The sequence below is a fragment of the Lissotriton helveticus genome, chromosome 2_1 (genome assembly GCF_964261635.1).
Source record: "Lissotriton helveticus chromosome 2_1, aLisHel1.1, whole genome shotgun sequence".
NCBI lineage: Eukaryota > Metazoa > Chordata > Amphibia > Caudata > Salamandridae > Lissotriton > Lissotriton helveticus.
In genome coordinates, this window is record NC_136059.1 from 737392139 (window position 1) to 737404410 (window position 12272).

The 12272-nt window shown below is 44.5% G+C and overlaps 1 protein-coding gene across 2 annotated transcripts in view; it reads left to right on the forward strand.

The window, feature by feature from the left end:
- The window catches only part of PPIP5K2 (diphosphoinositol pentakisphosphate kinase 2), a 1596028-nt gene that overhangs the window by 1515978 nt on the left and 67778 nt on the right, over window positions 1–12272 (forward strand). For both annotated transcript variants that reach the window (XM_078675453.1, XM_078675448.1), the window contains one exon: window positions 5106–5225. In XM_078675453.1, the coding sequence (XP_078531579.1) occupies window positions 5106–5225 (120 nt within the window). The remainder of the gene's footprint in view (window positions 1–5105; window positions 5226–12272) is intronic.

The window sequence follows — 12272 nt, forward strand, 5'->3', positions numbered from 1 at the left end:
AACGGTTTGCTTTGTTGCAGCTCCAGCCGGAGCTCGAGCGACAGAGATCGACAAGAACCGGATTCCCAGACATCCAACAGCCCGATCCACAGCCACAGCAAAGCTGAGACCCGTGGAGGCGACGTGAGACATGGGACCGGCCATCTTGAAAAGACTGTGAAGTGCTGACCGTGCAGCTCCTGAGGCATCCTCGAAGCTGTGCATTGGGGTTTGAGAAGCCCCAGCCCCGAGCAGCTCGTGCACCGAAGATCACCCCTCCACACTCACCGAGTGCTGCGTGGGGCCCTTTTGCATTTTCCTGCTCGACGCATCTGTCTGGTCACTTGCCCGTTGGCTAGTGGCCTCTACGATGACGATTCTTTGAAACTAGTCTGGTTGCTCCAGACTGGCCCTCGCTCCCCTGAAAAGGAGCAACCTCTCTGACCTTGCTGGTCCGAGTAAGAAGCGATCTTCAATTCCTGCGTGGGTTGCATTTGCCAAGGCCTGTTGACTCCGATCCGGAAGCCGACTCCGCCGACAGCGAGAGCCTTCGTGGGCCAGCTCGTGATCCACTCCTGGTCATCCTCAATGCCCCAGAGTCCACGTGGCAGCGGAGACAAGCTTCTCGACAACCACCTGATTGCTCCCGACATCGCCTGGTTCCTTCCTGGTTCCATCCTGGTCACTGGCTAGTGACCCAGACTCTGTCCCCTCTGCTTTCAGGTACTCTACATCTTCGATCCACCCTTGGATCCAACCGTACTCTTCTCTCCTGGCCGCCTGCAGCATCTTCATCTCCAGGCTCCATAGAACTCCACGACGAAACCCGACACACTTTGGCACCTATGCACCCGCTTCCTGTGGGTGAGGTAACGCTACAACACCGGTGCTCCTGTAGTGGTTTACACCTCTAGTGTCCTAGTTTTAAGTGGCTAAGTTCTAGTCCAGTCGGAAGACTTCCAAAGTAGTAACTTTATAACTTTTACGCACCATTGACTTTGCATTGGTGCATGCGTGTGCTTTTAGCGCTGTGCCCGAATCCCGCGGGCTACTCCCGTCCTAACTACAGTTAGTCCAGTGTAGTCCCAGCGATTCCCAAGGCCCTAGGCCTTACCATTGTTCGTAAAGCGGTTCTTATACCACTTATTTAATATATGGTTTGAGTGGCCACCGGGCCTATCGATAATTGTGCATCTTTTGTATGTTTAACTGTGCTTTTGTTTAAACGCTTGTGCCTCTGCACTGATAAAGAGTACAGAGGATTATTCTAGTAATAAATACATATATTTTTATAATATATAACTTGTGTGGTGTCCTTTCATTTGATATTACAGGATTGCATATGGTAAAACAGCTGGCTTCACATGCCCTCTTGAGTTAAGCCTAAGACTGCTAGGGCCTATGCTACCCCTTGGATAGCTTGTCTATAAGGTTGACTTACAACCACCACCATAAGGGTTGTTTGGACTGATACATGGTGCTCACTAGAATAGTGAACATCATACATCAGGCCAACTTCTCACAACCCTCTTCATGTCCCCGTGTTGTACATTCTTCATTTTACCCTTTAGTTTGCCCAGCAAGGGTGCATAGAGGCCACTGTTAAGGGTTACTTATCAGCCTTGTTGGCTTTCCTCTGCTTGACCAGTCGTCCTTGTTAAAGTCACTCCTTGTAATGAGGTTCTTGAAAAGTTTCCTCCAAGGGGGTTACTTGGGCTTCCTTTTACACTTTTGTAAAGCATTACCTTCTGGACTTTTAAGTGAATAGGGAAGGTCACTTTGCATGTCCAGTCCTTAAGGATATTGTGATATAGTCAGCCATACAGCCCCCCGGTTGGGTACCACTTGGGAATCTATTGAGAAGATGAGGAATCTGCAGTTAAAAGTATCCAGCAGAAGAAAAAGTTACTTGCATTCAGTGATGCTCTTTCTTGTGTATACTCTGTCTGCTTGCAGATTTCTCACCAACTCACCCACCTTCCCGTAGTATGGCTGTTAATCCCACACATCCTCTCGATGAGGTCCCTAATGATACAAAATACTGCACCTGTCATCCGTCTGTCTCAAAGGTGCAGAAAAAAATGGATAGAAACTGACGTCAGCCCGCCAGTGGAACACGTATATATCTTCAGTGACTTAACAGGGACGCCGTGTATGATGCCAAAGTTGAGGCAGTGCCCCCTACCTGCTTGTAAAGCTATTGAAGAGTTTCCGGATACAGACTGTCGCCTGGGATATTCAAAAGGTGAGGGACCTGCAGGTAAATAGATTAGCCACTAGATTCAGGAAATGTGTAGTATTTGATTCCTCATTTTTATGCTGCCTCTAAAAACAAATGTAGCGAAGGTCGTGCTATCTATCCATTGCATTAGCTTCTTAAATACTTTCAGTAAAATAAATATTTTTGAAATGAGGTCTTAAGTAGTGTGCTTGCATGTTTTTTAGTGGGTAGCACACAAACAAACCACGTTATGCATTGCTTGTATTTTTATGTGTTTTCATGAGGCAGATCTACATGTTAAAAGAGCGTATTTTTATGTTTTACGTTTCCAGCGCTCCTTGAAAAAGGGCTCTTAGCCCGAAATGCATTGGAGCACCTACTTCTATATGGAACATCACAGTTTGGAGTCAATTTAATCATATGCATTAATATGAGTTAAATGAACTTATGAACTTACGATGAAATAATTGAATCTCAATAAAAGCAAGTCAATTTTGAAAACTTCCAACGAGTCTGTCGTGTTCACGACGAACCTTAAGGTGTGCCCAGTAACAAGGATGCGTCTACACTCAAAGTAACGCACTCAACCAGCCAACACTTCCCGGCGTATTGGGACGGTTACGCCACTTGTTGGAGCACCCTAAAAACCCATCAACCACATACCAACTATTTGCATAAAAACCTACATTTCGACACTCTCTACGCAGTGCGCCTTACCTTAATCTACAGTTCTCTTTGATGCTGAGCCATTTTGGAGTGTCTTTATGTGGAAGCAATGCCTTTTCTAATAAACTGTGAAATCAAAGCGGCAATCTCCTAAATTTGTGAAACAAAAACTTTCTATCGGATTATTTACCCAAGAAAATACATGAATATTTTTTCAGGCTTCAGAGAAATTAGGCATGTTTGTTTTCAAGAATGAGATTTAGAGTTTTATCCAGTAGCATGTACGAATATAAGTGTAACTATCGGGGGAACATGAATTTTTATTGTGTTTATTTTATGCCTAAACCTAGAGTAAAGTTGTTGCAAAGTTGAAAGAGCTTTGCGACATCTTCAGTCTTAGCGCGCTTTGCAGATTCTTCTGTCCTTGGCATGCTTATAGCTAAGTCCACCATTGTATTAGCCAATCTGTGGTAATGTTTTGGAACAAGTAATGCTTCCAAACATATTCATTAATTTGAACAATTCTGGTACAAATTTAAATGGGAAACAACATAAGTAACATGGCATTTGCAAACCGTTAACACTTTGTCCAATTGTAGAACTTGAAATGACATTAGTAGCCCCGATGTCAATAGCCAAGGGGCCGAGTACTAAGGTAAATAAAAGAGGTGATAGATGTGATCACTTTGTTTGGTAAACCAAGAACTATATTAGAATCATGGTGTTGTAGCAAGCCATAGGTTATTTACGTCATGTTAACTCCTTTATTAAGAATTTTCCTGAAGTTCTTCTTATTCACTGTTTCAAAATGCGTGACTAATCAGCATTACTGATATCTTTATTAATGATTTAACCCGCAGTATTATCTATTTTCATTAAATGACTTGCCTTATTGTTTTCTTGTTGTTTCGGACAATGAGCTAAGGCTTTTCTTCTCTACCTTCCCAGTAATGTTCGTTAGGTTGTTAGGTGGTGAATTCCGCTTTTCAGTGTAATATTTATTGACAACATATTTCAAAAATTCTTCTTATTCATGTAGCTCATTTTCATGCCAGTTTGGATTCCTATCTCTAGTTCTTTTAGTTTTGTTGAGAGAGTGTATTTTCTGAATTACTTATTCTTTGGTCCTGGTCATTTTAGCTATAAGCATTCCTTTTGCAAAAATCGTTAAGCTTTGCCATATATAAGTAGCGTATGACACACTTTCAAATTAATGTTGATAGAGTTCTTTATTTCTGACTATGCTGTTAATAACATTAGCCCTGGAATATGTTTTGTGAAAAGTGAGGCAAAGATGACCATGTATAGTGGGAGTTTTTGTCCTCCAAACATCCAAACATCTTGAGGTTTTACAAAAAGTGTTACTTTTAATTCTATCCAAGGATAGAATTAAAAGTAGCATGTACAAGTAACTTGTATAATGAAGCTTTTGTCCAAATCCAGATCTGGTGTTAAATTAAAGGCATCCCCCAATTATCAGATTATTTTCTATATCTTTTTATTAAAACATGTTTAGTGTACTATAGCAGGGGATTCGTTTTAGGGCATGGCAGATGCACATTATATAAAGATATTTTAACTTCCTGTTTCTGTTTTTTGGTGTTGACCATGTGCCTTTATAGTGTCCATGTTTTTTTAATGGAAGATTATGCTTACTCAGCACAATTTACTAGTACAAAAAGATCCAATTCTAAACCAACCCAGTTTCTTTAGGATGTTGTTGTTTCCAAATCAGTTAAGTGTGCTTCGTGTAAATGGCAACCTATTCTTTGAAGTTATAATTGCAGTACATTTATCATTAAATCAATTAGTGATGTCATTTTCATTTCAAGATATTATCCTAAGTATATTAATCATGTTCTCAAACGTGAGAGGCCAACCAGCATCAGTTCTGTGTTATTTCAGGCTACTAATAAACATAAAAAATAAAAATAAAAACAATTTCTTGGTGAGATTTACTATGATACCTAACACTGTTTCCAGTGGCTCTTAAAATAGTGTGCACGAAAATCACTCGAGAGCTCTTAAATTTGATACTTTGAGACTTTCGAATGTGCTGTAACTTGATATTAGAAAATAACTATACCCCAAATCTTGTGTTTTAAGTATTTTGCTTGAATGTAATGATGCCAAGATATGAATTGCTCTACAGATGCGTGCTTATTTTGGGAACAGCTGATTCATACATTACAAATCTGTGTGAAAATGAAAATAATTCCCATATTTTATTTTCTTGTAGCACCTTCACCATGCTTTGGTGGAAGAAAAGTATCTCTAAATACATTCACCACAACCAAGATACTCCCAACTCCATTTCCGCAGTCTTCTGACAGACAAATGCAAGAAAAACTTGTTTTTTGTAAGTGCATTCATGAATTATAGGGTAATTTTGTAGTTTTGTACTAGAAGTATCCAAGGTGTAAAATTGTTATTTCCTTAAGCAGAAAATCGTTATAAATGTGTGCAGTTTATATTTATTCATAAAGTTCACTTTTTGCCATTTAGCGCAGATGTGGGAAAGCAATATTAATGTATTCATTTGAATCATAGTACAATCCAGCTAAAGTTCCATATAAAAATGCATAGTTTACTAGTTACCCGTTGCAAATGTTTTAGACATTTTGATAATTCCCATACGCTAGATCTTTGCCTTGCACTATTTCAATGATTTATCTTTCTCTGTAGCTGTTAGACAAGTGAGCATCACTCTCCAGCAAGAGAGCATCATACAAGATATGACAAATTATAATTGTAATAACGAGAACAATACTTTAAAATACCAGCATATGAAATTCCGGAATTAGAATAGGGATTACATTACTCATGGAGAAATAGTATAACGCACATTAGAAAAGTTCAATCTTGAGTATCTCCATCAGGAAACCATAGTGGGCCCAGATGAAGATAGGCTATTCCACAGTAGCAAACACTTATACAAGTATTTGCAATGCAATAGGTCTCGCATTTACGCAAGTTTAACCACTTCATGCTAATGACAAGGTCAGCTCGCCATGCAGTACACTGGAGCTGTGCTTATGACGAGCTGACCTTGTCATGAACAATGGGAATATCAATCAAGCAGCACAGGACGGGAAAAGCCTTAGCAGGCAAGGTGTTAAGCTATTGGCATTGTAAATGACAATGCCTTTTATTTATGTTATAAAAATTAAAACAAAAATAAAAGGCATTGTTATTTGCAATGTCAATAGCTCAAAGTCGCATAAATACGAAACCTATTGCATAGCAAATGCTAGTTCCTGGTTTGTGTGTGTATGTGTGTGTTTGTATTTGTGAGTGCACACACATATATGCAAAAATAAACGTCCCAGAATGCAACGTGTTGTTTAAGGATCTATGCCTGGCTAAAGATGCTGTGAATGCCATGGAAGCCACAAGACAGCTATGTGTTTGGGGAGGCACATCCACTGGTAGCAGCAGCCGCAAACTTGAGCCCTGGCTGGAAAGATTTATCAGCTGCCTCTCACTTTGATTCATGCAGCGTACTGCGATTTCCCTGACCAGCTCAATGAGCAGGCAGAGATAGAAGAAAAGGAAAACATCCCCATCAACCTGCCAATCCCAGGTGAAAATCTGAGCCGGGGAACAGGGTGGGCCAATGCTGTGTGCATTGTCTTAGCAATTAGAGAACATGCCATGCGAGCCACCAATCTCGGGCTGCTCCTAAATTTATTATAACATGCAATTTAGCAACAGCTCAATCACCGCAGACATGACAGCACTCACAGCTTTATTATCTGTCCAGAGAGTCCTGGGCATTATTGCTGTCTCTGGGGAGGAGGAGCCGCTCCCACCGGAGCCGAACACTGCCCCTTCCTTCAGTCATCGTCAGCTATGAAAAGACCCTGGAACGGTGTACTCCCTCTACCTTCATGACCCTGACCAACCCCCGCAGGTGCTCAGCACATCCCATTAATTGTGCATCTGAAGCTCCTGGGAGGTGTCTACTCCCTCCTCTGCCTGGCACCACGCACACCCCCCCCCCCACCCTAATTACAGACCAAGCCACCTGGTCAGAGGGGGGGGGGGGCCATATACAGATTTCACGCAATTGTTACTAGAATTTTGTATTGACGCGTATACATCAATTCAACACAGACAAAGCAAAGCACTTTACTCCTGTGCTTCCCACCCCATCACTGTCAAAGTACTACCTGCGACATCTTTCAAAAGAAGCACACGGCTACTTTATGTAAAACTTCAAGACACTGAAATAATGAAAAGAATGGGAGGCAAATACACCCAGTAACTTAACTGCAGGTATGTCATTCGCATATTTAAAAATAACAGAAAAGACTAAGATACATATATTAGTTCTTGTGCGGGCGTTAGGCAAAGTCAAATCAGTGCAGCCTATAAAATGCAGATAAGTATTGAAAAGAGCATTACCAGCACGTCCAAGGAGCTTCAATACACCACTTTCTCCCTGAGAACTTCGGGTGTTTTCATCTTATTATTTGCGACTATATTCCACTACTTCCAAAAACAAGGGGGCGGGGAGATGTAGAACACGGCCAACGAGATGAGGCAGCGGGAGGGGGGCGGGAACAGGGCCAGCGGGAGGGGGGTGGGAACATGTAACTAACGCGACAAAGCTATGCACACACCGGCTCCTGCAGCAGCCTTGCTCATGCGTCCCTGCCACGTTTACGTCAGGCAGAGATGCGCGACACACAAAACAAGCATTGGAAATGCAATAGGTCTCGCAATAACGCGAGTCTGAACTATTAGCATTGTAAATGATAATGCCCTTTATTTTTGCGTTCTGGTTTTTGGAACATAAATAAAAGGCTTTGTCATTTACAAGGCCTATAGCTTAAATTTGCGTTAAAACGAGACCTATTGCATTGCAATGGTGGTGGTGCTGCTGAGTTTTCTCTGAATCTGCACCCACAATCTGCACCCTGAATCTGCACCCTGAATCTGCACCCACAATCTGCACCCACAATCTGCACCCACAATCTGCACCCACAATCTGCACCCACAATCTGCACCCACAATCTGCACCCACAATCTGCACCCACAATCTGCACCCACAATCTGCACCCACAATCTGCACCCACAATCTGTGAGTGGCGTTGCGTGTGTGAGTGGCGTTGCGTGTGTGAGTGGCGTTGCATGTGTGAGTGGCGTTTGAGTGGCGTTGCGTGTGTGAGTGGCGTTGCGTGTGTGAGTGGCGTTGCGTGTGTGAGTGGCGTTGCGTGTGTGAGTGGCGTTGCGTGTGTGAGTGGCGTTGCGTGTGTGAGTGGCATTGCGTGTGAGTGGCGTTGCGTGTGTGAGTGGCGTTGCGTGTGTGAGTGGCGTTGCGTGTGTGAGTGGCGTTGCGTGGGTGAGTTGTGTTGCGTGGATGATAGTGGGCTTGCGTGGGTGTGAGTGGCGTTGCGTGTCTGTAAGTGTTGCTGTGTGGGTGAAAGTGGCACAGAGCCTTTGATGTGGCCTGGCGCAGGAGAAATGCTGCTGCTGCTAATTAAATACAAGAGTGGCCGGGAAGCGGCCGGGAAACACAAGTACGGCCAGCCACATAATTAGGGGAGGAGAAGCCGCACAGCACATGCTGGGAGAAGCCCTTTGATGTGCTGTGCGGCCGGGATGCGCGCTCTGTGCTGGGGGAGGGGGGAGGGCCATTAGCCTGAACTCGCGGCAAGATCAAACGAAGGGTGGGAGGGACATTGAGGAACAGATGGCCATGAAAGTGTATGGGCCAAAAGCGCGTGCCTGTGGCCACGTGCACTCGAAGAAAACGCCACGAAAAAAAGCGGTGGTTTCACAATCAGTTCGAGCACTTGAATTCTCGCCATTTCCCATTCCTTCAGAATGGTAAAGGCGAGACCTAAAAAGTGTGATCTGGCGGAAGAAAACTGTAGTTGGTGGCCGTTGCTTCCGGACTACACGAAAGTCAGTTTGCCATTAACAGCCAGTCAAAACCAAGCTAACAAAAGCAATACAAGCATTCAGCAAATGGCAAGCAGCAGGAGAAACTACCGGCCGCTTGCCAACATATAGAGATTACTTTATGTCTCGCTGAGACAGTGCATGCAGCGCATGCGCTGCCAAGGCGAGACCTAAAAATACAGTACCCCCGGGCCTCAAGAGAATACAAGCAGCTGAAGAAATGGCATTTGTGTTTTTTTTCACCTTTCCACGTAACCTGCTGCAGCTTGCTGCAGCATGAACTAAAACAGTGCAATAAATATAAAAGCTTAGCGCCATCACACATGCTCTCCAACTAAGAAGCAGTAAGTAGGTTCAGAAATGTTAAAATAAGTTTTTAGAACTTAATTGTCCCAGAATATTCAGATCATAGCAGTTCACATCTCAAGGTCATACTGAAAATTGGAAAGTGTTTAATTTGTTCTTAATATACATCAGAAGTTCTTTTTTTTTATTTATTTATTTTTTTTTTAAACAATTTTATTGGATTTTGCAGTGTAACAGTACACGTAGAGTTCGTTTTCATACATGCAAGTAATATACTTTGGCATCTTCACTATACAACAATAATATTACATTTGGTAATCAGTGAACATTTACAATCGGCACATCATCTTCGTGTCAACAGTATCAAGGCGATCCTTGGGTATATTTCTCCCTGGGCAGAGTCCACCTGTTGTGTGTGTGGAGGACCTTTAATACCCAGCTTTCATGTCAGAAACAAGTCATGTTGGTTTGTAGTTCTACGCAGTTACTAATCTCGAGTGGGTATCTGTGTCCGTTACCTTGTGTTATTCCCTTTGCCCCCTCTTATGGGCTCGCTGTCAGTTCAGACATCTCCTGTGGTGGTTCGCATATGTCCCCTCGGTGTGTATTCCATTTGCCCCATATAGTGGACCATTTTCTTGGGCATCCCCTGTGTATAAATACCGGCTTTTCTGCCACCATTGCCGTGTCCATATCATTCCCCCATTGTGACCTTGTGGGAACGGTTCCGTATCCCCATTTTCTAGCTATGTTTCGCTTTGCTAATGTCATGCCCAGTGTTGCCCAGGTCTGCTGCCCCCGGTTAAGATCTGTGGGCGGCCAGATATTTAATAGACAGCATCGTGGGTCAAGTTGTATTTCCACCCCGCTCGCAGTTGAAAGTTCCGACAGTACTCCTGTCCAGTATGTTTTTATCCTGGGGCAGTCCCATAGAGTATGGAAGTAAGTTCCCGGGATGCCGCAACCCCTCAGGCATTCAGGCCCCGGGACGTGACCTAATTTATGTAGTAGGGTGCGGGAATAATAGACTCGGTGTAGAATCTTCAATTGGATGAGTTTTAGTCGAGACGGTATGGAGGCGTCTCTGGCTGAGGCAAGGGCATATAGCCAGTCTTCATCTTCTATATCCCCTAATTCCACTTCCCACTTGCTGCGGAGGACCACTGTGGGGTCTGGAAGATTGTTTATCAGCTTGCGGTAAGTTAATGAAATTGCTTTTATCTCAAGATGATCAGTGAGGAGTCTATCCTCCAATGGGGAGGATTCAACCAGGGTTGTTCCCTTTGGGATGGCTCCCCTTAGGGCGTGTCTAATTTGTGTGTAGCGATACCGTTCCGTGTTTGCCATTCCGTATTTTTCTTGCAGGGCTTCAAATGTGATAATGTCGCCCCTGTTCCACAGGTCCCCTATTCTTGAAATACCTATGAGGTCCCACTGCCGGAAACCCTTGGTGTTAGCCAGGGTTCCCAGGCGGCGTGTGTCCCAAAGCGGGGTGGCCAACGTGAGTACCCCCTCCCATCCCAAGGTTCTCTGAGCTGTGTGCCAGATTTTGACTGTGTGGGCCGTGGGGCCAGTAAGTGTGTGACGCCCTTTATTGGTGTAAAGGGACTTCATCAGTTGGTCTGCGGGGAGTAGTGTTCTGTCTAAACTGTAAGCGGGATCATTGTGAGGGGCGTGTAACCATTGATTGACTACTGTCAACTGTGTTGCCCAATAGTAGAGTTTGACACTCGGTAGTGCTATCCCCCCGTCATACCAGCTACGGATTAATTTGGAGTTTGCTATACGGGCCGGTTTCCCGTCCCAGAGCAGGGAAGATATTTCTGCGTCTATTGCCTTGAAGTAGGTAAGTGGGACCGGGAATGGGGTGTTTTGTAGTGCGTAGAGGAACCGTGGGAGTGAAAGCATCTTAAAGAGCGCCGCTCTTCCCAACAGCGTTAGTGGGAGGGAGCGCCAATGTGCCACATCCGACCTGAGCCTCTGCAAGGGTTTCTGCAGGTTCTCTTCCGTAAAGACGGTGGCCTGTGGAGTGACATAAATGCCTAGGTATTTGAAGCCCCTGGTCACTGTTTGTAGTGGGCAGTCGGGAGGAAGCGTGGGCGTTGGGCCATGCAATACATATAAGAGCGACTTAGTCCAATTTATGGTATATCCTGACGCTTCACCATAGGTCTTGAGTATGTTTAATAGGGTAGCTATGGATGATGCCGGGGACATGAGGTAGATTAATACATCGTCGGCATATAAGGATATGCGATCTTCCCAGCCTGTTTCCCATGTGATCCCGCAGACCATCGGATCTGTTCTAATTAATACCGCCAGCGGTTCCAAAATAAGGGCAAACAAGAGAGGGGATAGGGGGCACCCCTGTCGCGTGCCACGCCCCAAGGCAATCACGCGGGATGTATGGCCATTGGCCACCACTTGTGCTAGAGGAGCCGTATATAGTAGTTTGATCCAACTACAAAATTTGGGGCCAAAGCCCATCTTCTTGAGTACTGCAAAAAGGAATGGCCACTCAACAAGGTCGAATGCCATAGTTGCGTCCAGAGAGAGGACGGCTGCCTCTTCTCGAAGGTCAGGGATGCGGTGGAGTACCCCATTCAACCGTCTCAGGTTAAGCGATGTGTTTCGGCCGGGCATAAAGTCCGATTGGTCCGGGTGGATTAGTGTTGCGAGGTAAGGTTGAAGACGTAGCGCCAGCAGTTTCGCCAATATTTTTGCGTCCGCATTTATTAGCGAGATCGGACGATAAGAGGACGTTTGGTCGGGAGGTTTATTAGGTTTACGTATTGCTACGATGGTGGCCAACCGTTGATCCGCCGTTAATGTACCCTGCGCTAGGCAATCAGTGTACATGGTAAGCATGTTAGGGATGAGCTGTCGGGCAAATGCTTTATATAATTCCACCGGCAGACCGTTCGGTCCCATTGCTTTGCCTGTGTGTACCGCTGCCAGTGCCTTTACCAATTCTTCTGCGTTAAGGTCCCGCTCAAGCTCTTGTGCGTCATCTTGTGAGACGGTGGTGAGTGGTATGCCGTGTAGGAAGGCTATGCAGTCTTCTTCTGTCATGTTACCCCGTGAAGTGTATATGTTTTCAAAGTAGGAGGCTAGTTCTTCCACTATTTGTTGGGGGGACGAGGTGTGCGTGCCGTCTGGTAAGGTTAGCTGTGGTATCCGTCTGTCCGTT